We start from the raw sequence: 27579 nt of genomic DNA, 5'->3' as shown, positions 1-27579 counted from the left end.
GCCGCATAGCAATACATGGAGCCGCACGCTCCCCTCCGGAGTGCCGGTGCCAGAGCTTGGTTTTAACCTGCGAGACTCTGACGTATCTCGCTGTAATATGAATGCGGCCTTACTGAGAGAATACCCGTCTGTACAATACTTACATGCAGGTATAAAGGATAAGTCCCAACGGGTTGTCATCTTTCCCACAGGTACCAGATACAAATTAAGCCTTGGTTCTCGGGATAGGTGGCATATCCCCCTTTCTGGCTTTTCTAGTCATAGGTTCTATCAATCACGCAAACTTATCGCATTACACTGGTTGAACGTCTAGTCAGTCACTAGGGGATTTAAGAAATAAACTGAATAGCATTATTTGGCTAGAAAAGGGAGAATACAGAAAGAGAAATGCAATAAAGAAAGTCAAAAACATCTGGGGACCTGGGTAGATGTCCCAGGTTTGACGTCTGACATGTTATTGAGAGACAGAGTGCTGCAGTTATTATTGCCCGGTATTGGGGTCTGAGCGCTATTCCTAGACCAATAAATAGCACATTGGTAATCTTTTATTGGTGATATATTTATCCTGTCCAAAGAGTAGTTGGCACTGCCTTAATGAAGCTGCATGTCTAGGAATTAGGATAGATATAGGTTTCTCCGGTACGCTCACTCTGGTACACTCACTTAACTGTTTGCAGTTTTTTTCAAGAAAAAATCATCATACGTTAAAAAAATAAATAAAATAAACCAATGGCCCTGGGACAATGAAAGCTGTGCTGTCATTAGTTGTAATATGAACGTTCACACTACGTAGCTTTTTTTTTTACTCAGCGTTTTATTATTTAACAAAGTATTACTCCATATTCCATTCATTATTGGTGTATTACACAAATCTCTGATACTCATACGGTGGTGAAATTGATGATATTATTAACTCCATTTTTTTTTCTTTTTTTATAATTTTAGTTGAAAAGAGCAAGCAGTGATGACATGCTTACAAAGCCAGGGGGCAGCGCAGCCATCTCAACATCCAGGCTGAAGAAGACTATTACAACAGGAGGCATCTCTGAGCTGTCAGAGAGCAGATTCAGGACCGGTACAGGTACATCCTCATCGTTTTCAGTACTTACAGATTACCAGATGCAGATTCTTTTTCTTTAACCTTTTATGCGTTCCAGTCTAACTCTTAGTACTGTCGCAGGGATCTTTCAGATTTCCAATAAGGACATGAGTTCAGATTTTAATTTGTATTTTTTTTTTATGTAATTTTTTTTTTTTGCATGGTTTTTCCATTTCCGCTGGTTGATTTTTGCACCAAATTTATTAAAATGGGCGCATATGGTTTGGTAAATTGGCACTAAATTGACTAGAGTACGTTTCTGCCATAATTTACACTACTAAATTATGACGAAATATGTTGGCTGCACATCCATGCCCCCTCATTGGTGATGCAGAAGTTCTAACTTGGGGCCCCTTCCATTACTGCAAAAAACAGAAAAAATGACTATTCGGACGATTCACAGAAGAGCAGATCTCACAACTTTGCAGCACTTACAAAGTGATTTTAATCGTATTGAAGACCCTTAGTGTTCCCACACATTGATACTTTATGGTGGCTTTGAGAGGGGGGTATGATGGCAACAAAAGTGCCCCACAAACACATCATGGTACCACAACAGTGAATGCCAACACAGTACTCTCCACACACAGTTTGATGACCCTACATTACCCCCACCTCGCAAAGTATGGTACCTCACAGTGACCCCCAACACGGTGCCCGTATCCAGGATGCTGATACAGTTGAAAGTGTGATACCAGGCAAGGATGGAGGAGGCGGCTCCCCCAACTCATGGCCCCATAGCAGCCGTGTGGTCTGCCAATATTAGCGGTACACCACTGGCTCTGCCTATTTTCCAGAAATTTGCCAGTGCCAGTCGTTCACTGTTCCTTGCTGTAAGCCGAGGCAGCTTTAGAGAAATCCCTGGTGTAAGATATGCGGTGAAGAGCACGGAGGGGAATTATATTTTTCAGTTGTGCATGATCCATTAAGAGGTGTTGCGCCTCCTAATCAACCAGGTGCCTCTGACTCCACTATGCCCCCTCATCAAGACGGGCGTGGTTCGGCTTTTAGCCCCCATTTGCATCCATTCTTTTTCTGTTCGTAATGGATCCACTCTTACTAAAGGCGCCTCTGAACATTTCTATTCTCTGTGGGTACTCGCAATGCTAAAATAATGGAACCGTTAAACAAAAAACATGACGTAAGACCATCCATTATGATGTGTTCATCATAGAATATAATGTAAAACAAGAATACTACTGTCCGTTAAAAAAAAAAAAAAAATTATGCAAAGTACCGCTACTTTTTTTTTTTTTTTTACCCCCCAAAATGGCATCAGATAGAAAGGATGCAAATTAATGACCTTTCAAGAGAGAAAACAAAAAAAACATTCAAAGAAACCGGTCCTTTAACCCCCGATTCATCATTTCTTTTGTGCCTGTTTTTTTTTCCTTTTATAATTTTGTGCATCCTTTTGTTTGCACACAATTCAATATTTTTATTTGATTTTTTTTTAAAGTCTACTTTATAGTCCAGCAATTGTTTTTTTTTTTTTACCCTGATGCATCAATTACAACTTAAAAAAGAGAAAAAAAATAGCAAAATTTGTCTCAACTTAATTCCAGCGTCCCCCCCTTAGTTTATTTTTGAAATAACCAATCTTTGACGCATTTCAGCAACTTATGGCGTCAAGTCGCACAAACCGTTCAAGACCGTAAGAAAGCCCATTCTTTACTTTTCGCCAAATTCAAGCCATCTGATGAATTTGGAGCCAAAACTGGCAAATAATACCACAAGATATAAAAAGAAAGTGACTTAAAAAATGCAAATGATAAACTGGGGCCTTTATTTTGTTTTTAATTCCCCAGCAGCGGATTATAAATCTGTTAATTTTATAACTGTGAACACATCCGAATTCTCCGTCCAGTCTCTCACTGGTGCTGTTAACTACAAGGTGAATAATTTCTGTAGCGTGCAATAGTCTGAAAATTCTCTTCCACCCCTGTCTCCTGATTATCAGCTGTCACTGACGTCCCTTTTGCTGCCTTTTAACAAATATTGATTCTGAGGACAGAGACACCTTGCTAAGCAGTGAGTCAATAGTAATGCTGTTCGCATGGTGCCTTTATTATACTACGGGAAGATTAACAGGATCTTGGTAAAGTTTTTTTAATAATCACATCAGAAGTTGATCGTGCTGTATATAATCATAAGTGGAAGATGTCTTCATTATAAGAAATCATGTCCTGAAGTGCATCATCGGTCCAGTAGACGGCAGTAAAGGCTCAGTCATGTCAACTTGTCTTCTCATGGCCGAGCTATCAGGACCAGACCGGCAATTTCTCCACGCTTCTACCGAAAACTCTGATTTTTGTTTGATGGCAGTATTTTTGTATAGCAGGTTACGCATTGGTCTTTCTGCAGCCCTTTGGTTGGTGTTTGTCGCTTTGTTTCATTTGCAATTTTTTTTTATCTGCAAGTGTTACCAGTTTATAAAGAAATATATATATAAAAAAAAAAACCTCCCCATTTGTGGCTTTTTTTTGTAGTATTTTTAGGATCAGCGGTGGTATTTTACCAAATACTGAGTTTTATTTTAACAATTTCCTCTGTATAGGCTTCTCAATAAAATGTCGAAAAATATTTGTAAAAAAAAAAAAAAGAATTAGATAAAACAGAAAATGCCATAAAAAATTTTCATATCACGAATATTTTTACATGTGTTTTAAAACATTGCAATAAAGCGATGTATGAAGAAAAAGGATCCGTGTCATTAAAACCCCCCACAAAACTTATCATATAAGTTATAAAAACATAGGAACTGAACACTGTCTGTATCTGCCAAGCTGTAAACTCCCATGTTGTATCCTCCGTTCTCATAAGGGTCTGTTCAGGAGCAAACAAATGAAAACAAGTGATCTCTTGCACCAATTATGCAAATTGTATTGACTATTGTATTGTATTGGTTCGTTTGGTGTCCTTTTTTTTTTTTTTTTTACAAAATTTGTTTTGTTTTTTTTTGCAGAACTTTTTCTTCTGTTCTAATAAACAGAACCCAGATGGGCACCATAATAATCAATGGCTCCGACTGCTTTTATTTGCATAACTGATACAAGTTATCACTGAACTATTTAGTGAGTGTTCCAGGTGTTCTCTTTCCTCCACAACATATTAGGATGGAGCTTTTATCCTTTCTTTAAAAAATGTAATGAATAAGTAAATATCAAATAAAACCACTTCTGGCTCATGAACTGTGGAAATACGTAAGGAGGAGTCATACAGTCGGTGCCCTACCGCTTCACACTTGTACTAATTGTTATTTACGTTTTTGGGTTAGTTTTGGATGACAAAAGCTGAAATAAAGTGATCTAGTACAAGATATGATCATTTGCATGAATAAAGTGATCTAGTACAAGATATGATCATTTGCATGAATAAAGTGATTTAATACAAGATATGATCATTTGAATGGGGGTAGAATAAATGTCTTCCCATTTCACTGCAATTGGATCTTTTAACTGAATCAAAAAACATCTGCCAAGAAAACAACAACTGGATCTTATAATATTGAATATTGTGCATCAGTTTTATACAGAAAAGTAATTCTACCATAAAACTCAAAAATGTAATGAATGGACATAGAAAATGTGATGTAAAATCAGGGCCTCGATCACGTATATATCTCTCCTAGACCCTCACGGCTTGTTCTATATCCCACCCCCCACCCTCAGGATGATGTGACCCCGCTGCGGTCTGACGCCGGGGCTGTTTCTATTGTTTGGCTGACTTTTGTTTGCTCTTTTCTCTCATTCAATAGTCGTAATAATTTATGACATGACGCCCAAAGAACTTAACTTTTATTGTTCTCTGTTTATGGAATCGGTGAAGGTGATCTGGATATAGCTAATGCTTTCTCTTTGATCAAACCGTAATTAATAAAAAAAACAACAAATATAAATGTAAAAACATTATAATGATTTTTGGAGATCAGAATAAGGTTACTTAAAGCAGGAAATGTGTATTGTAAGCATTTCTTCTTTTATCTCTTGATATATTGTGATATTATGTGTGGGGGATGCAGTAATTGATGCAAAAGGAGCCCCGACCAAGTATTGAGTGCATTTACTGAACATACATTTCGGTAGGCCAACATTTCAGATTTTAAAATACTTTTCAAGCTGGTGTTATAAAGTATTCTAATTTACTGAGATAATGACTTTTGGGTTTTCATTGGCTGTAAGCCATAATAACCAACATTAACAGAAATGAACACTTGGAATAGATCACTATGTTTGTAATGACTCTATATAATATATGAGTTTCACTTTTTGCATTGAAGAACTGAAATAAATTAACTTTTTGATGATATTCTAATTTTGTGAGAAGCACCGGTATCACTCTGGTTTGTGAGCGAGGGTGGGCTTTTATTTGGCGTCCTGTAGCAGTGCTCATTAATTTTGGACATTAATGTGATCTTCTTACTTCTATTTCTGACCTATCAGAACTTTTCCTGTATTTTCCCTTCATCTGGTGACACATTGATATTTTCCTCATTATCATCCTATGAAGACATATCAAATTATTTAATCCTATCTTACAATTATATGACTGTCCATTTAAAGGTTCTCGTTTATCTCACAAAGATTACTGCACATTCATAGTTCAATATAATATTTTTTTTTTCTGTTCAGATGCTCTACAAATCAAAATGTTCTGGGTTTGGGTTTTTCCAAGTGACGTTTTTTTTTTTTATGTCAAAGTTTTACGGTGTAGAACTAATCGTAAGACCACTCGAACCAGTGATTGGCTGCAGCAGTCACATGCTCTAGTTGAGACATCATTGCCGCTGCTGGGTGTGGCAAGACTAGAGGTGGAGAGCTGACATTGTTCTGTCATGGTGACTCTGACTTGTTACAAATGGCATGACTATGAAATAATAATAATAATAATTTTTATTTATATAGCGCCAACATATTCCGCAGCGCTTTACAAATTATAGAGGGGACTTGTACAGACAATAGACATTACAGCATAACAGAAATACAGTTCAAAACAGATACCAGGAGGAGTGAGGGCCCTGCTCGCAAGCTTACAAACTATGAGGAAAAGGGGAGACACGAGAGGTGGATGGTAACAATTGCTTTAGTTATTCGGACCGGCCATAGTGTAAGGCTCGGGTGTTCATGTAAAGCTGCATGAACCAGTTAACTGCCTAAGTATGTAGCAGTACAGACACAGAGGGCTATTAACTGCATAAAGTGAATGAGAACATGATGCGAGGAACCTGATAGTTTTTTTTTTTTTTTTTATAAATAGGCCACACAGGGATAGTTAGGTTAATGTGTTGAGGCGGTAGGCCAGTCTGAACAAATGAGTTTTTAGGATACGCTTAAAACTGTTGGGATTGGGGATTAATCGTATTAACCTAGGTAGTGCATTCCAAAGAATCGGCGCAGCACGTGTAAAGTCTTGGAGACGGGAGTGGGAGGTTCTGATTATTGGGGATGCTAACCTGAGGTCATTAGCGGAGCGGAGGGCACGGGTAGGGTGGTAGACTGATACCAGGGAGGAGATGTAGGGTGGTGCTGAGCCATGGAGTGCTTTGTGGATGAGGGTAGTAGTTTTGTACTGGATTCTGGAGTGGATGGGTAGCCAGTGTAATGACTGGCACAAGGTAGAGGCATTGGTGTAACGGTTGGTGAGGAATATGATCCTGGCAGCAGCATTCAGGACAGATTGGAGCGGGGAAAGTTTGGTAAGAGGGAGGCCGATTAGTAGAGAGTTACAATAGTCCAGACGAGAATGAATAAGTGAAACAGAGTTTTTGCAGAGTCGAAAGTAAGAAAAGGGCGAACTCTAGAAATGTTTTTGAGATGCAGGTAAGAAGAGCGAGCCAGTGATCGGATGTGGGGGGTGAATGAAAGGTCAGAATCAAGGATGACCCCAAGGCAGCGGGCATGTTGCTTTGGAGTAATGGTGGAACCGCACACGGAGATGGCAATGTCAGGCAAAGGTAGGTTAGTAGAGGGAGAGAACACGAGGAGAAAACAATTAAACAGAAAAACATTAAACGTGTATAAAATGTTAGCTTTAAGCTCAGTCTTAACAACAATGCAGTAGGTTATCTGTATTACATTGACTTGTTTAGATGCAAGTAATTTATTGATCTGCTAGAATGGAGGGTGATGGCACATATGGACTCTGACCTCGGAGCCGGTGATAGGTACAGTACACGCCTAGGGTTGTTAGATCATTGTGTTATACATATTCCTTTACTTCTCTCTACATGAACATTACTGACTGATTTATGTCGGCGTCCTCTGATAAGTGGGTACTTTATTATGTTTGTAAATTAATTCTATTGTCCTATATACTTTTATTAGGTCCCATTGACATCACACTTGTTTATTTTTAGTCTTCACGCCATCAAAGCTCCTCATCTATAAACTAATTTTGCTCATAGGGGTCCATTAGTCAGATGGAGACTGAGTGTCTGACTCGTATATATTAGAATAGCACAAAATTAGTAAGCAGGTAACACGCAGATCAGCCACCCCATCATCATGGAGTCACTGTTAGGACTGAGCGCTCGGACACCTTGTGAATCTTGTGAGCACCAAAGGAATCTTGTGAGCTTTTCTCTTTCACCCATGACAGCACCAAGGAGAGAGAGGGATCCGCCCTCAGGGACAGGAAACCTACAGGTGAAAAAGGCGGTACCTCTCTCCCACATCAGTTGGTTTCATGTCCCTGGTGGGGAAAATACAGCATCATCATGGGCGGAGAGAGTCGGCGCTTCACTACAGCAGATATGTGGAGCCGCCACTTGGTCTTCTCCCTCTACATTCTTTAAGCACTACCGCTTAGACTTGACCTCTTCTTCAGACCTCACCTTCACAAAAAGGGTTCTGGAAGCAGTGGTCCCCCCCTAATGTACAATCTATATAAATCTCTCTGTGTCGTCATGGGGGAAAGAGAAAATCGTAGTTACTTACCGATAACGGTATTTCTCTGATCCCATGACGGCACCTGTACATTCCCTCCCTTTACACATAGGTGCGCACACTAGATTTAGTTAGTTATTAATAATTAGCCACGCGGTGCCTCTTTTAAGTTTAAGTCCAATAAATTTTGTTTGCATAATCATTTGAGCTGCAGCTGAAAGTTCTGTATAATTATAATGCTCTGTAAACCAACTGATGGGGGAGAGAGGTACCGCCATTTTCATCTGTAGGTTTCCTGTCTCTGAGGGCGGATCTCTCTCTCTCTCTGTGGTGCCGTCATGGGATCAGAGAAATACCGTTATCGGTAAGTATATACGATTTTTGCAAAGTCTTTTCATGATGTATATTTTAAATTGATGCCTTTATAGCCTAGTTGGAGTGCCGCGCAGCCTTATTTTTTTTTTTTATAGCCTATATTATTATTACTTATTATTATTATTTACAGTATTATTATAGTGCCGTTTATTCCATGGCGCTTTACATGTGAGGAGGGTATACATAATAAAAACAAGTACAATAATCTTAAACAATACAAGTCACAACTGGTACAGGAGGAGAGAGGACCCTGCCTAGGTTCGTTGGGTGGGTCGCATAAGATGGGGAAAGACAATGAATTCTGTTTTGTCCATGTTAAGTTTTAGAAATCTAGCGGAGAAGGATGAAATAGCGGACAGACATTGAGGGATTCCGGTTAGTAGGGTGGTGATATCTGGTCCAGAGATGTAAACCTGTGTGTCGTCAGCATAGAGATAATACTGAAAGCCGTGAGATTCTATGAGCTGTCCCAGGCCAAAGGTGTAGATGGAGAAGAGCAGCGGCCCTAGAACTGAACCTTGCGGGACTCCGACAGATAGGGGGCGAGGTGAGGAGGTGGTATGTGAGTGGGAGATGCTGAATGTCTGGTCAGTTAGGTATGATGAGATCCAAGATGGGGCCAAGTCTGTGATGCCAAGGGATGAGAGGGTCCGCAGCAACAGGGAATGGTCCACTGTGTCAAAGGCAGAGGACAGGTCCAGGATGAGGAGGATAGAGTAGTGTTGCTTGCTCTTGGCGGTTAATAGGTCATTGGTGACCTTAGTTAAGGCAGTTTCAGTGGAATGGTGTGACCGGAAACCTGATTGTAAGCGGTTGAAGACAGAGCAGTAAGATAGATGGGAAGACAGTTCAATATGGACGTGTTGTTCCAGTAGTTTTGAGGCATAGGGGAGAAGTGATATAGGGCAATAGCTGGATACAGAGGATGGGTCAAGACAGGGCTTTTTGAGGATAGGTGTGATTGAGACATGTTTAAAGCTTGAGGGGAAAACACCAGTTGTTAGTGATAGGTTGAAGAAATGGGTTAGGGTTGGGATGAAGACTGTGGCGAGGTTTGGGATGAGGTGGGATGGGATCGGGTCAAGTGCACAGGTGGTGAGATGCGATCTTGAGAGTAGAGTGGAGAGTCGATCTTCTGTAATGGTGGAGAAGTTGGTTTTGGAGGTAGAGGGCTGGGTAGTTGGGAGGAAGGTTTCTGGGGGTTGTCCACTAAAACTGTCTCTGATGTTCTCAATCTTCTGCTGGAAAAATGAAGCAAAGTCTTCAGCTGAGATGAATGGGGAGGGAGGAGGTGCTGGGGGACAGAGGAGAGAATTGAAGGTGTTGAATAACTGTTTAGGGTTGTGAGACAGGGAGGATATGAGAGATGAGAAGTAGGTTTGCTTTGCTGTGGCAAGTAGTGAGGGACTGTTTGAATGCAATGAAGTGCTCGTTGGAGTGGGATCTTTTCCATCTGCGTTCAGCAGCCCTGGAAGCTCGCCTCAGTTCTTTGGTCAGGCTGGTGTGCCAGGGCTGTCTCTTGATTTTGTGAGCTTTGGTATGTGTGAGAGGGGCAAGAGATTCCAAAGCTACAACTATTGTGGTATTTATATGGAGCGGCAGCGTCATCCACATTGTGTAGGGAACTTATGTCTGTGAGAGGGAGGAGGGATTCAGAGAGTGAGTGTAGATTGAGGTGTTTAAGATTTCCACAAGGGTGTGCACGTTTATTGGGTGGGGATTGTAGACAAGGAGTGGAGAGGGAAGAGACTGTGAGTAGATTGTGGTCAGAAAGAGGAGGTGAGAGAGAGGTTAGATAGGGAGCAGAGGCGAGTGAAGATGAGGTCCAGTGTGTGACCATCTTTGTCTGCAGAGAACCATTGAGGCCGAAGGAGGAAGTGAGAGATAGAAGTTTAGTGGCAGCTGAGAAGGAAGTGTCAATGGGGATGTCATGGAGGCCACTGTAAAAAATCTGATACACATTAGATTAAAGATATCGGTGGGATTGGCCACTGTCTAATGTGTGTGGAGTACTCATGGTTCCTTCACGGAACTTGGCTGAGCATATTTTATCTGAGGCTGAATGTTTCTGTGTATTGGGAATTCTGTCAATTGGTGAGTATCATTTGTGCATGGGGGCTTTAAAGGGAATCTGTCACCAGGTTTTTGCTACCTCATCTGAGAGCAGCATAATGTAGGAAAGGAGAAGCTGAATCTAACGATGTATCACTTAGTTTACTGCGTGCTGCCGTTTTGACACAGTCAGAGCTTTTACATTTAGCATTGAAGCAGAGGTGAAAAGCTTCCCCCGCCCACATCAGACTCTGTATATGCAATGTCCATAGACAGTGAGTTCACTGTCACAGGAAGGGGTGTGTGAGACCAGTGCTCAGAGACCAGCTAGTCACAGCAAAGTTTTAGCACTAGTAGCTTATGAAACATTGTAAGTTTGATGAGAGGCACCTCTGAAATCTGGGTTTTAGCCCCCCACCTCATGCTGTTATCAGATTATGGAGTACCTGCTAGGACCGTGAGGTACTCGGGCTGGGTCTGACGGTTCTTAAGGGGATTGTCACAGCAGCAGCGACCCGGTCCGTGGCCTTGGGTGTCCAATAAAATTAATGATGATGATGTTAATGATGCAAGGGGAATAAAATTTATAAGGGATTACTTCGTGACTCCACCTGTGGTGTTCGGCAATGAGTGGTCGATGCTGCAGTTCAGGTCCTCTGTGGCAGATGTTGATGCAGCAGAGATATTACAGCTCCCCACGGGTAGAGCTAAGCTCCAGGGCAGTTTTGGTGTTAAATGTGATGGTGGATATTGTGGTGCAGGGCAGGTCACTCAGTAATAATTGAGGACACAGCATGGTGGTGCAGTTTCCACACTTTTACTCACCGTTCTTAGATGCAATCCCCAGCCCAGGTGCTGTGTCCTCCGGGTCTGTGGCTCAGCCTGCTCTCAGGTATTTTGGGGTACACTTTGCCGGAATCCCATTCTTATGTTCCTTTCCTGGCCGTATCGCTGTGCTGGCTCCTGCCTCTCCTGCCCTATGCCTTCACACAGTGTCCCAAGCCAGCAGCCTCGGATCTTGTTGGGCGACATCCTCTTGGTCCCCTTGATCCTATATGGCTGCCTTTTCAGCGAATATGTGTGGATGTGGCACATACAGATACCACAGCCTCCGGCTTGCTAGCTTTGCCTTGTAGTTCTCCATTAGTCTTGGGGGCCGGTTCCCCCACTGCGACCTGGTCCCTCCACCCAAATACAGTCGATGTGGATACGGGCCCCACGGGTGTATTCCTCACTACCCGTGCCCCTAGGACTCCTTCTCTCTTCTTTCTGTCAGGAGCTTCGTTCTCTATATTCCTTGTTCTCTCTTTCTGTCCTCTCTTGCTGGGGCTAACTCCGCACTGCTCAAATACCCAGCTCCAACTCTCTCACACATCTGCTCTGCTCCACTCCTTCTCACTCACTGCCTTTCCAGAATCTTCCTGACTCCTCCCTCCTGTTTCCATTACAACCCCTCTCTACTTCATCCACCCACACCCTCTACTTGGTTCCCTCCAGGCCTATAGAGGTCTAGTGTTGGATGCTAGTGTGTGGGTACTGTGTAGTGTCCCCTCCTTACCTGAGAGCGGAGTACCACTCCTCTGGGTGAGGTGCAGTACCTCTGTAGTGACTGGACCCTCTGGGGCACCACAATTACATAGCAAACACCTGCTGACAGATTCCTTTTAAGCATCCATCATGATCTGGATTTTAACTTAACATATGAGGCGCTTTCTCCTGAATGTTGCTGCAATGTTAAAATTACTTTTTTTTTTCTTTTGCCTGCTCAATCATATTAGGTCTTTGGCTACATTTGATTAATTTGTTCACTGTAATCCTGATATTCATTCAAAAAAAAAATCAGCTTGAAAATGGCACAGTAGCAGCTATCGATGTGAGTGTGTGTGTGTATATATATATATATATATATATATATATATATATATATATATATATATATATATATATATATATCTACTATATAATTGTCTAAGGGTCACTTCCATCTTTCTGTCTGTCTGTAACGGAAATCCCAAGTCGCTGATTGGTCGCGGCAAAACAGCCATGACCAATCAGCGACGGGCACAGTCTGGCGGCAAAATGGCCGCTCCTTACTCCCCTAAGTCGGCGCCCGCTCCATACTCCCCGCAGTCAGCACTCACACAGGGTTAATGGCAGCATTAGCAGACCGCGTTATGCCGCGGTGTAACGCACTCCGTTAACGCTGCTATAAACCCCGTGTGACCAACTTTTTACTATTGATGCTGCCTATGCATCACTTTAAAGCAAAAGGTGGCTACTTTGAAGAGCCTAGACTATATAAGACATATTTTCAAGTATATAATTCAAGTATATAATTCCACATGTGTTAATTCATGGTTTTAATGCTTTCAGTGTGAATTTACAATTTTCATAGTCATGAAAATACAGAAAAATCTTTCTGCCCAAAGGTTCCCTTTAATCCCTTCACGACCCTGGATATTTTTGTTTTTTCATTTTTGTTTTTGCTCCCCTCCTTCCCAGAGCCATAACTTTTTTTATTTTTCCATCAATATGGCCATGTGAGGGCTTATTTTTTGCGGGACAAGTTGTACTTTTGAACAACAACATTGAGTTTTGCATGTCATGTACTAGAAAACTGGTAAATTCCAAGTGCTGTGAAATTGCAAAAAAAGTGCAATCCCACTTGTTTTTTGTATGACTTTTTTGCTAGACTCACTAAATGCTAAAACTGACCATTTTGATTCTCCAGGTCATTACAAGTTCATAGACACCAAACATGTCTAGGTTCTTTTGTATCTAAGTGGTAAAAAAAAATTCCAAACTTTGCTAAAAAAAAAGCGCACTTTTCCGATACCCGTGCCGGGTCCATTTTTCATGATCTGTGGTCGGTTGAGGGGTTATTTTTTGCGTGCCGAGCTGATGTTTTTAATGATACCATTTTAGTGCATATACGTTCTTTTGATCGCCCGTTATTGCATTTTAATGCAATGTCGCTGCGACCAAATAAAGTAATTCTGGTGTTTCGAATTTTTTTTCTCAATACGCCGTTCAGCGATCAGGTTAATCCTTTTTTTTTACAGATAGATCGGGCGATTCTGAACACGGCGATACCAAATGTGTAGGTTTTTTTTTTTTTTTTTTTTTTCATTTTGAATGGGGCGAAAGGGGGGTGACTTAAACTTTTATATTTTCTTTCATGTTTTTTTTTTTTAATTTTTCCATCCTTCAATAGCCTCCATTGGAGCCTAGAAGCTGGCACAACTTGATCGCCTCTGCTACATAGGAGCGATGCATAGATTGCCCCTATGTAGCGGAATTACAGGCTTGCTATGAGCACCGACCACAGGGTGGCGTTCACAGCAAACCGGCATCAACAATCAGAGGTCTTCAATAGACCTCTGGCTGTCATGCTGACTCATCGCTGACCCAAGATCACGTGACAGGGGTCAGCGATGCGCTCATTTCCGGCCAGATGGCCGGAAGCGGTTGCTAAATGCCGCTGTCAGCGTTTGACAGCGGCATTTACAGTGGGGCAAAAAAGTATTTAGTCAGTCAGCAATAGTGCAAGTTCCACCACTTAAAAAGATGAGAGGCGTCTGTAATTTACATCATAGGTAGACCTCAACTATGGGAGACAAACTGAGAAAAAAAAATCCAGAATATCACATTGTCTGTTTTTTTATCATTTTTTTTGCATATTATGGTGGAAAATAAGTATTTGGTCAGAAACAAACAATCAAGATTTCTGGCTCTCACAGACCTGTAACTTCTTCTTTAAGAGTCTCCTCTTTCCTCCACTCATTACCTGTAGTAATGGCACCTGTTTAAACTTGTTATCAGTATAAAAAGACACCTGTGCACACCCTCAAACAGTCTGACTCCAAACTCCACTATGGTGAAGACCAAAGAGCTGTCAAAGAACACCAGAAACAAAATTGTAGCCCTGCACCAGGCTGGGAAGACTGAATCTGCAATAGCCAACCAGCTTGGAGTGAAGAAATCAACAGTGGGAGCAATAATTAGAAAATGGAAGACATACAAGACCACTGATAATCTCCCTCGATCTGGGGCTCCACGCAAAATCCCACCCCGTGGGGTCAGAATGATCACAAGAACTGTGAGCAAAAATCCCAGAACCACGCGGGGGGACCTAGTGAATGAACTGCAGAGAGCTGGGACCAATGTAACAAGGCCTACCATAAGTAACACACTACGCCACCATGGACTCAGATCCTGCAGTGCCAGACGTGTCCCACTGCTTAAGCCAGTACATGTCCGGGCCCGTCTGAAGTTTGCTAGAGAGCATTTGGATGATCCAGAGGAGTTTTGGGAGAATGTCCTATGGTCTGATGAAACCAAACTGGAACTGTTTGGTAGAAACACAACTTGTCGTGTTTGGAGGAAAAAGAATACTGAGTTGCATCCATCAAACACCATACCTACTGTAAAGCATGGTGGTGGAAACATCATGCTTTGGGGCTGTTTCTCTGCAAAGGGGCCAGGACGACTGATCCGGGTACATGAAAGAATGAATGGGGCCATGTATCGTGAGATTTTGAGTGCAAACCTCCTTCCATCAGCAAGGGCATTGAAGATGAAACGTGGCTGGGTCTTTCAACATGACAATGATCCAAAGCACACCGCCAGGGCAAGGAAGGAGTGGCTTCGTAAGAAGCATTTCAAGGTCCTGGAGTGGCCTAGCCAGTCTCCAGATCTCAACCCTATAGAAAACCTTTGGAGGGAGTTGAAAGTCCGTGTTGCCAAGCGAAAAGCCAAAAACATCACTGCTCTAGAGGAGATCTGCATGGAGGAATGGGCCAACATACCAACAACAGTGTGTGGCAACCTTGTGAAGACTTACAGAAAACGTTTGACCTCTGTCATTGCCAACAAAGGATATATTACAAAGTATTGAGATGAAATTTTGTTTCTGACCAAATACTTATTTTCCACCATAATATGCAAATAAAATGTTAGAAAAAAAATCCAGAAAATCACATTGTCTGTTTTTTTCAGTTTGTCTCCCATAGTTGAGATCTACCTATGATGTAAATTACAGACGCCTCTCATCTTTTTAAGTGGTGGAACTTGCACTATTGCTGACTGACTAAATACTTTTTTGCCCCACTGTAACTAGTTAATAGCGGCGGGTGAATTGCAATTCCACCCGCCACTATTGCGGGCACATGTCAGCTGTTCAAAACAGCTGACATGTCCCGGCTTTGATGCGGGCTCACTGCCGGAGCCGGCATTAAAGCGGGGGTTCTGATCTCGGACGTACTATCCCATCTGAGGTCAGAAAGGGGTTAATTCTGTTGCCCATGTCATGTGCCTCCTGAGCATAAGCACTGGACAGTGGCCATAAATGCAATGTGCACCTAGTGTGGTAGTTCAACTCACTTGGTGGAACACAGAGGTACAAAACAGGAACACAGTCTCGTTAAATCTTCGGTTTATTATATGGCAGCATAAACCAACAAGAAGGGGAACATAAACATAGCCCTTCAGGCAAAAACAGGAAAACAACAAAGAAAACAAAAATGCAGAAACACAGTCCATACGTTTGCAGGTAACATCCCGCTCTGGAGCAACATGGGTTCAGTCTTTCCTCCTCAGGACACAAAACCACTGGAGATCCTCTCTCCAGTCTTGCTGAACAAAGACTGCCTATGGAGCCTTTCTATTTAAGCCTCAGACCATGTGACTCCTCCATGTGACTGAACTCATGACTGTGACATCACACAGGCTCTGTCAGCATACAATTTTGCCTGTTCTGCAGGTGGAGATAAGGTGGACATCCTCCCTCCTTCTCTATGGATGTCCACATAAAAGCCAGCCCATTATGAAAACTAGCTTAACCCCCTCACGGCACATGGTGAGCTGGAGGAAAATACTCTGGGTTTTACATAATGGACGCCATTAAGCGTAGTGACACATGTCTCTCCGCTAGTACTTTACCAGTGACTTTGTCACACTAGCCTTACAAAATCTTGCAGCAGCAACATAGAATATTTTTAATGAATACTATTTGCTTGAATTTTGCATTTAAAAATGAATTAAACAATAAAAAAAAAACCCTGGTGTACATTGGCTTAAAAGAAAATAAGGCTAATATGCCTTTATGGCAAACTATAGCATTGTGTGCAAAATAAAAAAGTAAAACGATGAAGTACGGTATGTATAAAGGACTTAGGTTATGGGTCTACACCACATACATAGAAATCATATATAAAACTAGTGTGAATGACCAAAGTAGAAAGAAAATGGGTAAAAAATATTTTTTATTGATGAGATTTATAAACAGTAAAAATACCAGTGTTAGTCATGAGATAACTTGGTATTTTTACTGTTTATAAATCTTATCAATAAAAATGTAGTTTTTACCTATTTCCTTTCTACTTTGGTCATTCACACCGATATTTCTATATGATTTCTATGCCTTTATGGTGCAGTAGAAGGGCATAATCTATGCATTTTAAATTCATATGCGCTTGAAAAGATGAAGATCTTTCTTTCATAATAGGAATGTCATTCGCTTTTTCCAGAAAGCATATAAAGATTTTAGAACAAATTTTGCATGTCATGAATTCTGGGAATGTGTCTTACAATGGCCCTAACAACAAACCCTATTGTAGGTAGTTCAGTTCTGGCTTGGGATCAAACCAACAGGCTTCATCTACATGACAATTAGTATATAAAGGTGCTGTGGGGGCAGCTCCAAACACCTGTCATTCTGTAACCAGCATTCAGTCTAGGGTTACCTAATTGCTCTGAATAAGTCTTTAATGAATACTGTTGAAGCCAGAGGTGTAACATATACTCACTACTAACAATTTTCTTCCAGTCTATAACAGTCTGGTTGTAATGTTGCTTTCATTGTAATAAATTCCATTCTGGTATATGCAGAAGAATGGGAGTGTAACATAATGGATTTATATTGGAAATGTTTAATTAAAGTGTATCTCCCATTTGATAAAAATAGACTGCTTCCATATATCTTTGATCAACCACAACAAACCTTATAATTATTAAATCAAATACCTTGAAACATTCCTTATCCCCTCGCAGTTCTCGGAACATTCACTATCTGTTAGGGCAGTCTCACACGTCCAGATAATTCCGGTACCGGAAAAAATCGGTATAGAATTATCCGTGTCCGTGTGCCCCTACGTTTTTGTGGCACATCAGTGCGGCACACGGGTGCCGCCCGTGTGCCCACTGGGTACCACACGCACCGTGCTGGGTACCACACGTACCAGCATCTGGTGCTGAAGTGTTGTGAATTCTGTGATCAAGCTCCCTCCTGTGGTCACTAGTGGTACTACTGCTCAGCATAAGCTAAGTTCTGCTTGTGTTACTTTTGTTGCTATATTTTCTGTCCAGCTTGCTTTTTTGGTTTTGCTTGCTTGCTGGAAGCTCTGAGACGCAGAGGGAGCACCTCCATACCGTTAGTCGGTGCGGAGGGTCTTTTTGCCCCTCTGCGTGGTTGTTTGTAGGTTTTTGTGTTGACCGCAAAGCTATCTTTCCTATCCTCGGTCTATTCAGTAAGTCGGGCCTCACTTTGCTAAATCTATTTCATCTCTGTGTTTGTATTTTCATCTTAACTCACAGTCATTATATGTGGGGGGCTGCCTTTTACTTTGGGGAATTTCTCTGAGGCAAGGTAGGCTTATTTTTCTATCTTCAGGCTAGCTAGTTTCTCAGGCTGTGCCGAGTTGCATAGGGAGCATTAGGCGCAATCCACGGCTACCTCTAGTGTGGTTTGATAGGTTTAGGGATTGCGGTCAGCAGAGTTCCCACGTCTCAGAGTTCGTCCTATGTTTTGTGGTTTTTGTCAGGTCACTTGTGTGCTCTGAACTTCAAGGTCCATTGTGGTTCTGAATTACCTATTCATAACAGTACTGGAGGACCAAAGTACTATGCTTCTCAATAGAGGGAAAAAAGAAGTTCTGAGACCATTTTTTTTTCTTTGCACTGTGTTTTGCCTTTTTTTTCCCCTAGACATTTGGGTGGTTCAGGACACAGGTGTGGTGATGGACATTAAAGGTCTGTCTTCATGTGTGGATCTTCTCACTGCAAGAGTACAAAATATTCAAGACTTTGTGGCTCAGAATTCTATGTTAGAACCAAGAATTCCTATTCCTGATTTGTTTTCTGGAGATAGAGCTAAATTTCTGAGTTTCAAAAATAATTGCAAACTGTTTCTGGCGTTGAAACCTCGCTCCTCTGGTGACCCAGTTCAACAAGTTAAGATCATTATTTCTTTATTACGTGGTGACCCTCAAGACTGGGCATTTTCCCTTGCACCAGGAGATCCTGCATTATGTAATATTGATGCGTTTTTTCTGGCGCTCGGATTACTGTACGATGAACCTAATTCAGTGGATCAGGCAGAGAAAAATTTGCTGGCTCTGTGTCAGGGTCAGGATGAGATAGAGATTTATTGTCAGAAGTTTAGAAAGTGGTCTGTGCTCACTCAATGGAATGAATATGCTTTGGCAGCAATCTTCAGAAAGGGTCTCTCTGAAGCCCTTAAGGATGTCATGGTGGGATTTCCTATGCCTGCTGGTCTGAATGAGTCTATGTCTTTGGCCATTCAGATCGGTCGACGCTTGCGTGAGCGTAAATCTGTGCACCATTTGGCGGTATTATCTGAGCATAAACCTGAGCCTATGCAGTGCGATAGGACTTTGACCAGAGCTGAAAGGCAAGAACACAGACGTCAGAATGGGCTGTGTTTCTACTGTGGTGATTCCACTCATGCTATCTCCGATTGTCCTAAGCGCACTAAGCGGTTCGCTAAGTCTGCCACCATTGGTACGGTACAGTCAAAATTTCTTTTGTCCATTACTTTGATCTGCTCTTTGTCTTCCTATTCTGTCATGGCATTTGTGGATTCAGGCGCTGCCCTGAATTTGATGGACTTGGAGTTTGCTAGGCGCTGTGGGTTTGTCTTGGAGCCCTTGCAGTGTCTTAGTCCATTGAGAGGAATTGATGCTACGCCTTTGGCCAAGAATAAGCCTCAGTATTGGACCCAGCTGACCATGTGCATGGCTCCTGCGCACCAGGAGGATATTCGCTTTCTGGTGTTGCAAAATCTGCATGATGTGGTCGTGTTGGGGTTGCCATGGCTACAAGTCCATAACCCAGTATTAGATTGGAAATCAATGTCTGTGTCCAGCTGGGGTTGTCAGGGGGTACATGGTGATGTTCCATTTCTGTCTATCTCATCATCCACCCCTTCTGAGGTCCCAGAGTTCTTGTCTGATTACCGGGATGTATTCGATGAGCCCAAGTCCAATGCCCTACCTCCGCATAGGGATTGTGATTGTGCTATCGAGTTGATTCCTGGTAGTAAGTTTCCTAAGGGTCGACTGTTTAATTTATCTGTACCTGAGCACGCCGGTATGCGGAGTTACATAAAAGAATCCTTGGAGAAGGGTCATATTCGGCCGTCGTCATCGCCATTGGGAGCAGGGTTCTTTTTTGTGGCCAAAAAGGATGGTTCGCTGAGACCTTGTATTGATTACCGCCTTCTAAATAAAATCACGGTCAAATTTCAGTACCCCTTGCCGCTGCTATCTGATTTGTTTGCTCGGATTAAGGGGGCTAGTTGGTTCACCAAGATAGATCTTCGTGGTGCATATAATCTTGTGCGTATTAAACGGGGCGATGAATGGAAAACTGCATTTAATACGCCCGAGGGCCATTTTGAGTACCTAGTTATGCCATTCGGACTTGCCAATGCTCCATCAGTATTTCAGTCCTTTATGCATGACATCTTCCGAGAGTACCTGGATAAATTCCTGATTGTATACTTTGATGATATTTTGGTCTTCTCGGATGATTGGGAGTCTCATGTGAAGCAGGTCAGAATGGTGTTCCAGGTCCTGCGTGCTAATTCTTTGTTTGTGAAGGGGTCAAAGTGTCTCTTTGGTGTTCAGAAGGTTTCATTTTTGGGGTTCATTTTTTCCCCTTCTACCATCGAGATGGACCCTGTTAAGGTCCAGGCCATTTATGATTGGACTCAGCCGACATCTCTGAAGAGTCTGCAAAAGTTCCTTGGCTTTGCTAATTTTTATCGTCGCTTCATCTGTAATTTTTCTAGTATTGCTAAACCATTGACCGATTTGACCAAGAAGGGTGCTGATGTGGTCAACTGGTCTTCTGCTGCTGTGGAAGCTTTTCAAGAGTTAAAGCGTCGTTTTTCTTCTGCCCCTGTGTTGTGTCAACCAGATGTTTCGCTTCCGTTTCAGGTTGAGGTTGATGCTTCTGAAATTGGAGCGGGGGCTGTTTTGTCACAAAGAGGTGCTGATTGCTCGGTGATGAAGCCATGCGCCTTCTTTTCCAGGAAGTTTTCGCCTGCTGAGCGAAATTATGATGTTGGCAATCGAGAGTTGCTGGCCATGAAGTGGGCATTCGAGGAGTGGCGTCATTGGCTTGAAGGAGCTAAGCATCGCGTGGTGGTCTTGACGGATCACAAGAACTTGACTTATCTCGAGTCTGCCAAACGGTTGAATCCTAGACAGGCTCGTTGGTCGCTGTTTTTCTCCCGTTTTGACTTTGTGGTTTCGTACCTTCCGGGCTCTAAAAATGTGAAGGCGGATGCTCTGTCTAGGAGTTTTGTGCCCGACTCTCCGGGTTTGCCTGAGCCGGCGGGTATTCTCAAAGAGGGAGTAATTGTGTCTGCCATCTCCCCTGATTTGCGGCGGGTGCTGCAAAAATTTCAGGCTAATAAACCTGATCGTTGCCCAGCAGAGAAACTGTTTGTCCCTGATAGGTGGACGAATAAAGTTATCTCTGAGGTTCATTGTTCGGTGTTGGCTGGTCATCCTGGAATCTTTGGTACCAGAGATTTGGTGGCTAGATCCTTTTGGTGGCCGTCTGTCGCGGGATGTGCGTTCTTTTGTGCAGTCCTGTGGGATTTGTGCTTGGGCTAAGCCCTGCTGTTCTTGTGCCAGTGGGTTGCTTTTGCCCTTGCCGATCCCGAAGAGGCCTTGGACACATATCTCTATGGATTTTATTTCGGATCTCCCCGTCTCTCAAAAAATGTCGGTCATTTGGGTAGTTTGTGATCGCTTCTCTAAGATGATCCATTTGGTACCCTTGTCTAAATTACCTTCCTCCTCTGATTTGGTGCCATTGTTCTTCCAGCATGTGGTTCGTTTACATGGCATTCCAGAGAACATCGTTTCTGACAGAGGTTCCCAGTTTGTTTCAAGGTTTTGGCGAGCCTTTTGTGCTAGGATGGGCATTGATTTGTCTTTTTCCTCGGCTTTCCATCCTCAGACAAATGGCCAGACCGAACGAACCAATCAGACCTTGGAAACATATCTGAGATGTTTTGTTTCTGCTGATCAGGATGATTGGGTGTCCTTTTTGCCGTTGGCTGAGTTCGCTCTTAATAATCGGGCCAGCTCGGCTACCTTGGTTTCACCGTTTTTCTGCAATTCTGGGTTCCATCCTCGTTTCTCTTCAGGGCAGGTTGAGTCTTCGGACTGTCCTGGTGTGGATACTGTGGTGGACAGGTTGCAGCGGATTTGGACTCATGTAGTGGACAATTTGACCTTGTCCCAGGAGAAGGCTCAACGTTTCGCTAATCGCAGACGCTGTGTGGGTCCCCGACTTCGTGTTGGGGATTTGGTTTGGTTGTCATCTCGTTATATTCCTATGATGGTTTCCTCTCCTAAGTTTAAGCCTCGTTTCATTGGTCCGTATAGGATTTCTGAGGTTCTTAATCCTGTGTCTTTTCGTTTGACCCTTCCAGATTCTTTTTCCATCCATAATGTATTCCATAGGTCATTGTTGCGGAGATACGTGGCGCCTGTGGTTCCATCTGTTGATCCTCCTGCCCCGGTTTTGGTGGAGGGGGAGTTGGAGTATATAGTGAAGATTTTGGATTCTCGTGTTTCGAGACGGAAACTCCAGTATCTGGTTAAGTGGAAGGGTTATGGTCAGGAAGATAATTCCTGGGTCTTTGCCTCTGATGTCCATGCTGCCGATCTTGTTCGTGCCTTTCATATGGCTCATCCTGGTCGGCCTGGGGGCTCTGGTGAGGGTTCGGTGACCCCGCCTCAAGGGGGGGGTACTGTTGTGAATTCTGTGATCAAGCTCCCTCCTGTGGTCACTAGTGGTACTGCGGCTTTTGAGTTTCCTTCCTCAGGTGTGAGGTTAAGTCGTTAGGGGCTGCTCTATTTAACTCCACCTAGTGCTTTGATCCTGGCCTCCAGTCAATGTTCTAGTATTGGTCTTGCTTCCTCCTGGATCGTTCCTGTGGCCTGTCTGCTCAGCATAAGCTAAGTTCTGCTTGTGTTACTTTTGTTGCTATATTTTCTGTCCAGCTTGCTTTTTTGGTTTTGCTTGCTTGCTGGAAGCTCTGAGACGCAGAGGGAGCACCTCCGTACCGTTAGTCGGTGCGGAGGGTCTTTTTGCCCCTCTGCGTGGTTGTTTGTAGGTTTTTGTGTTGACCGCAAAGCTATCTTTCCTATCCTCGGTCTATTCAGTAAGTCGGGCCTCACTTTGCTAAATCTATTTCATCTCTGTGTTTGTATTTTCATCTTAACTCACAGTCATTATATGTGGGGGGCTGCCTTTTCCTTTGGGGAATTTCTCTGAGGCAAGGTAGGCTTATTTTTCTATCTTCAGGCTAGCTAGTTTCTCAGGCTGTGCCGAGTTGCATAGGGAGCGTTAGGCGCAATCCACGGCTACCTCTAGTGTGGTTTGATAGGTTTAGGGATTGCGGTCAGCAGAGTTCCCACGTCTCAGAGCTCATCCTATGTTTTGTGGTTTTTGTCAGGTCACTTGTGTGCTCTGAACTTCAAGGTCCCTTGTGGTTCTGAATTACCTATTCATAACACTGAAGCTGCGATTCATATCTTCCCTGCAGCAGCGTTTGCTGCAGGGAAGATATGAATAATAGTGTTTAAAATAAAGATGTATGCGCCCCCCCCGCTGTTCTGAAAATACTCACCCAGCTCCCTCGTTGGCTGTCGCTTCTTCCTGTTCTGGCCGCATCTTCTCCTGTATACGGTTACGTGGGGCCGCCGATTACAGTTATGAATATGCGGCTCCACCCCTATGGGAGGTGGAGCTGCATATTCATCACTGTAAATGAGCGGCCCCACGTGACCGCATATAGGAGAAGATGCAGCCAGGAGAGGAAGCAGCGCCGGGGAGAGAGCGAGCCGGGTGAGTATTTTCAGAACAGCGAGGGGGAGGGGGTAGGGGTGCACACAGATCTTTATTTTAAACACTATTATTAATATCTTCTCTACAGCAAACGCTGCTGCAGGGAAGATATGAATCGCGGCTTCAGCACCAGTGGGGGGGACAGTGCTTAATGTAGCGCTGTCTCCTGCACTGCACACGGACTGCACACGTACAACGTCCGTGTGCGGTACATGCTTTACACGGACCCATTGATTTTAATGGGTCTGTGTAATAAGTGCGCTCCCACGAACACTGACATGTCTCCGTGTTTGGCACACGGAGACACGGTCCGCAAAAAATCAATGACATCTGAACAGATGCATTGATTTTTATGTGTCTACGTGTGTCAGTGTCTCCGGTACGTGAGGAAACTGTCACCTCACGTACCGGAGACACTGACGTGTGAAACTGGCCTTATGGTGCCCACAACTTCATGGTGTCAGTACTATATGCCTTCTTATGAACTCCAAGAGAAAAAAAGTTGTGTGCTCCATCAGATGTCAAATGTAAGGGCATTACTTCTAGAAGAGGTTATAAGTACATGGATTGTAGTATGGAACTATATAACCTTATGCACCACAACAGGCTTAAAGGAGTATTCTCAAGTTAATAAATTGCTTAAATCAGAATGCATGAAATTCAGCAAGTTTACAATTGACTTGCTTTTTAATCTGCTGACATTCTCCCATAAGGACAAATTTTATCTTTCAAAGTGTACAGCTGGCTTCCATTGAGTTCCTACAGTCTAGGAGAGGAGTTAACTCTTAACATACCAGATGGCTCTCTCCAGACTATTGATTTCTATGTATGGAGATTCAGTTAACTGCTAAGCTCCCTCCCTCCCTCTCGGCTTCTGACAAGCTGCTGTTAATTCATTTTTAATCACCAGGTCCCAGCTTCGCCATCTCCCAATAGTTCTCTTAATCATGGCTTTCACTGTCCAAAGCTGTGTGCTTGTTCAAATACCCTGTTTTCTCCTTATATACAAATATTGTGATAGTCATGAACACTCCAGAACAAACCACTGATGGCTGAATGTGTTACAACAGAACTTGTGCTGAGCTTTGTAGTTCTACTTACCCAGAAATCAAGGAGTGCCCCCCCCATCAAAAACCACGAAGTAGGGAGGCTGCATAGCTCTGAGCTACAGGAAGATACTTCAGAATAACTCTTTAAGCTCTTATAATGAATTACTTCTGCCATATACTTTGCTTAAATAATATTGTTACATGCAGAGGTGCAGGCGTCAGGGGAGTTTTTCCAGGTGGTAAAAAAGACCTGACAGACAGTAATTTAACAATGTTATATTTGTAATGGATTAAAATCACGCATGAATAAGGATCGGCTTAGTGCTACTGTTCTCTTCATCGTCGTTGTTTTATGAATTTAATCTATGCGATTGCACCACCCCGAAGGGAACCTTCAAGGAGATTTAAAGGGAACCTGTCACCTGAATTTGGCGGGACCGGTTTTCGGTCATATGGGCGGAGGACAGAGAATGAACTTCAATCCAATATTGCGGCCAGCATGCAGCCAGCGGGTAAGGAAAGGGTGAATAAAACACCTGAAAACTCCACCCATATGACTGAAAACTGGTCCCGCCAAATTCAGGTGACAGGTTCCCTTTAACAGGGGTTAATGCAGAAACATTGTTGCCGTAACTGGTGCCTAAAAACTTTCTTTTTGTTGGAACCTATAATTAGATATACTGTTCTGAAACATCTATTACTGTTATGCAGAATGGTAATGTTTTAGAGCATAAAATAAAAAGATAAAGTATAAAAATCAGGTTACCAGGCTCCTCCAAGCCAGCTCCATAACCATCTGGTGCAACCCGCTTTACTTGTGCTGGATGCCAATGGAGCTGGCTTGTATTGCCAGAACTGTCATGATTTCTGGGGAGATCAGGATTGTCCCATGGACGTTTTCTAGGTAGAGTGCTATTTAGGCCCTGTCCAGATCCTGCTCATGCCACATATTTGTGACTCCATGATGAGTTTCGTCACTTTTTTTATTCCTGTAAATTACGTTTCAGAGTCCGCCCCCAAAAAGGACTCAAAATTGACTGCTGAAACAAAGTCTAATGTAGCCCCTATTGATTGAAGGGCTCTGTTGAGGGCACGTCCAAATTTGCTCTTTCTGGGATTTGGATGGAACCCCTGATGGAGTCATGAATAAGTGGCCCAACATAATGTGCACAAGACCATAAGCTACTCTACTCTAGTTGCCATTGTGCGTACACACCTATTACAGATTCTGTGCCAGTTTGCCCACCAGTGGGTGGGGCTTGCACAGATTAAGAGCATCGCTTATCCATAGATGCTACTGAGCATGTGCGGGCACCATTTTTATGAAGCACAAAGAAACTAATTTGGCTCCAGCAAGATGGCAGCGGCGTATGCACAGTACAATCTATCGGTAAGTGATTTTTCAAACCCAAAGCTATTATATGCAGTGTTTAAAATAGGAGGCAGGTCACTGCAGAGCACCACATAAAACCCCAAAGCACGAGAATCTCATTAACTGAAAACTGCAAATACAGATTAAGCAACCAATCATCAACCAAGGTATCATTTTGAACTTTTGACTTTCAGGCTCCATATCTCACCATCCACTACCGCTTCAAAAGTGGGACTACAATCATTTTACAGACAATCATCTTGGCTATCTCACACATCAATTTGACTTTCAGCTTTATAGCATATGATTATTTATGCAAATTCTTATCATGCATTATTATTGTTTTACTCCTAAAAATCTAAATTTTAATTTCTACTATTTTGTAAATCCACCTTTTGGCTTTCCACACTGGCTGAATCCTTCTGGTCATACTCTTAATCAGATTCAAATATTTCTTGACTGAAATTTAATAACAGCTCTCTCCTACACATTCCCAACGTTGGGGCATACTGGTCGACTTACTTGGGTATGTATATGTTTTTCATTCTTCAACTCTAGCCACAAGTGTTCGATTAGGTTGAGATTTGGGGACTGTGGGGACCAATCCAGCACCTCTGCTTCATTGTCAATTAACTGTTTCTTTGCCAATCTCGACATATATTCTGGGTCCATGTCCTGTTGGGACACTTTCTTGTACTTTTCCAGACCCATTTGCACCCATCAGAGCCTAGTCTACTGACTTTCGTCTCATCGCTTCAAATCACCCGTTTCTAATCGTCTGCTATCCACATTTTGTCCTTTTTTTGCAAACTCGAGCTGACGCTTCTCATGACTATATTGCAGTTGAGGTTTCTTCACATTTTTCGGGCCACCATTCCAGACTTGTGTAACGTGCATCGCACGGTGCTTGCATGAGTGTCTGTGATCTCACTATTGTGAAGCATACGAGCCACCTCCACTTCTGTGTTTGTCGTGACAGAACTGATAGACCTTGTGATGGACTGACTTATTGACTCCGATATTTTGCCTGGATGTCCACCTTTCAAATTGTTGGACAGACTTCATTTTGTTTTCTTCCATCTGTCTTGGCATTCACATGATACAGTTTGGCAATTTTCTTGGCCAGTAGACCGCGATCTATGGACTTGAAGATGCTGTTTTTCTTTTCTTGGGAAATCTTCTTCTTAGTTGCTCCTCTATTCGAACCAATAACCTTTGGCTTGGGAATCAACCTAATAGCACATTGAGCTATTAGGTTATAGTTTGTGGTGTACAGGAATTAAAAGATTTTTCTACCACCAGGAGCAAAACGGTAACAATACAGTGACATGACAAAAATCTGCATCGATAACCAAATGCTAAATAGTTGCAAGTCACATTTATGTATGAGATAGTCAGGATGATTATCTGCTAAATAATTGTAGTCTCGCGTTTGAAGCAATAGTGGATGGTGAGAGTCAAAAGTTCAAAACATTGTTACCCTTTTGCTAAAAAATGCAATGATTTCCTGATTGGTAAGTGTTGGTTTTCCAAAACTCCCAAATATCTTACAATTATGTGAACCATGAGTGGACAGGA

General features: G+C 42.7%; 1 protein-coding gene across 5 annotated transcripts in view; it reads left to right on the top strand.

Annotated features, from left to right (window-relative positions):
- LOC138672775 (cytospin-B-like) overlaps positions 1–27579 on the top strand; it is a 461361-nt gene that overhangs the window by 104559 nt on the left and 329223 nt on the right. For 4 of the 5 annotated variants that reach the window (XR_011319773.1, XM_069761119.1, XM_069761123.1 and 1 more), the window contains exon 4: positions 946–1081. Coding sequence is in view for 4 of the 5 variants with exons in the window: in XM_069761119.1 (XP_069617220.1) it covers positions 946–1081 (136 nt within the window). In the remaining variant the exon portion in view is untranslated. The remainder of the gene's footprint in view (positions 1–945; positions 1082–27579) is intronic. The other variant, XM_069761120.1, reaches the window with a different exon arrangement.

Source organism: Ranitomeya imitator, chromosome 3 (assembly GCF_032444005.1).
Source record: "Ranitomeya imitator isolate aRanImi1 chromosome 3, aRanImi1.pri, whole genome shotgun sequence".
NCBI lineage: Eukaryota > Metazoa > Chordata > Amphibia > Anura > Dendrobatidae > Ranitomeya > Ranitomeya imitator.
The sequence above is the reverse complement of the archived record's forward strand: the minus strand, read 5'-3'. Positions and strand labels throughout refer to the sequence as shown.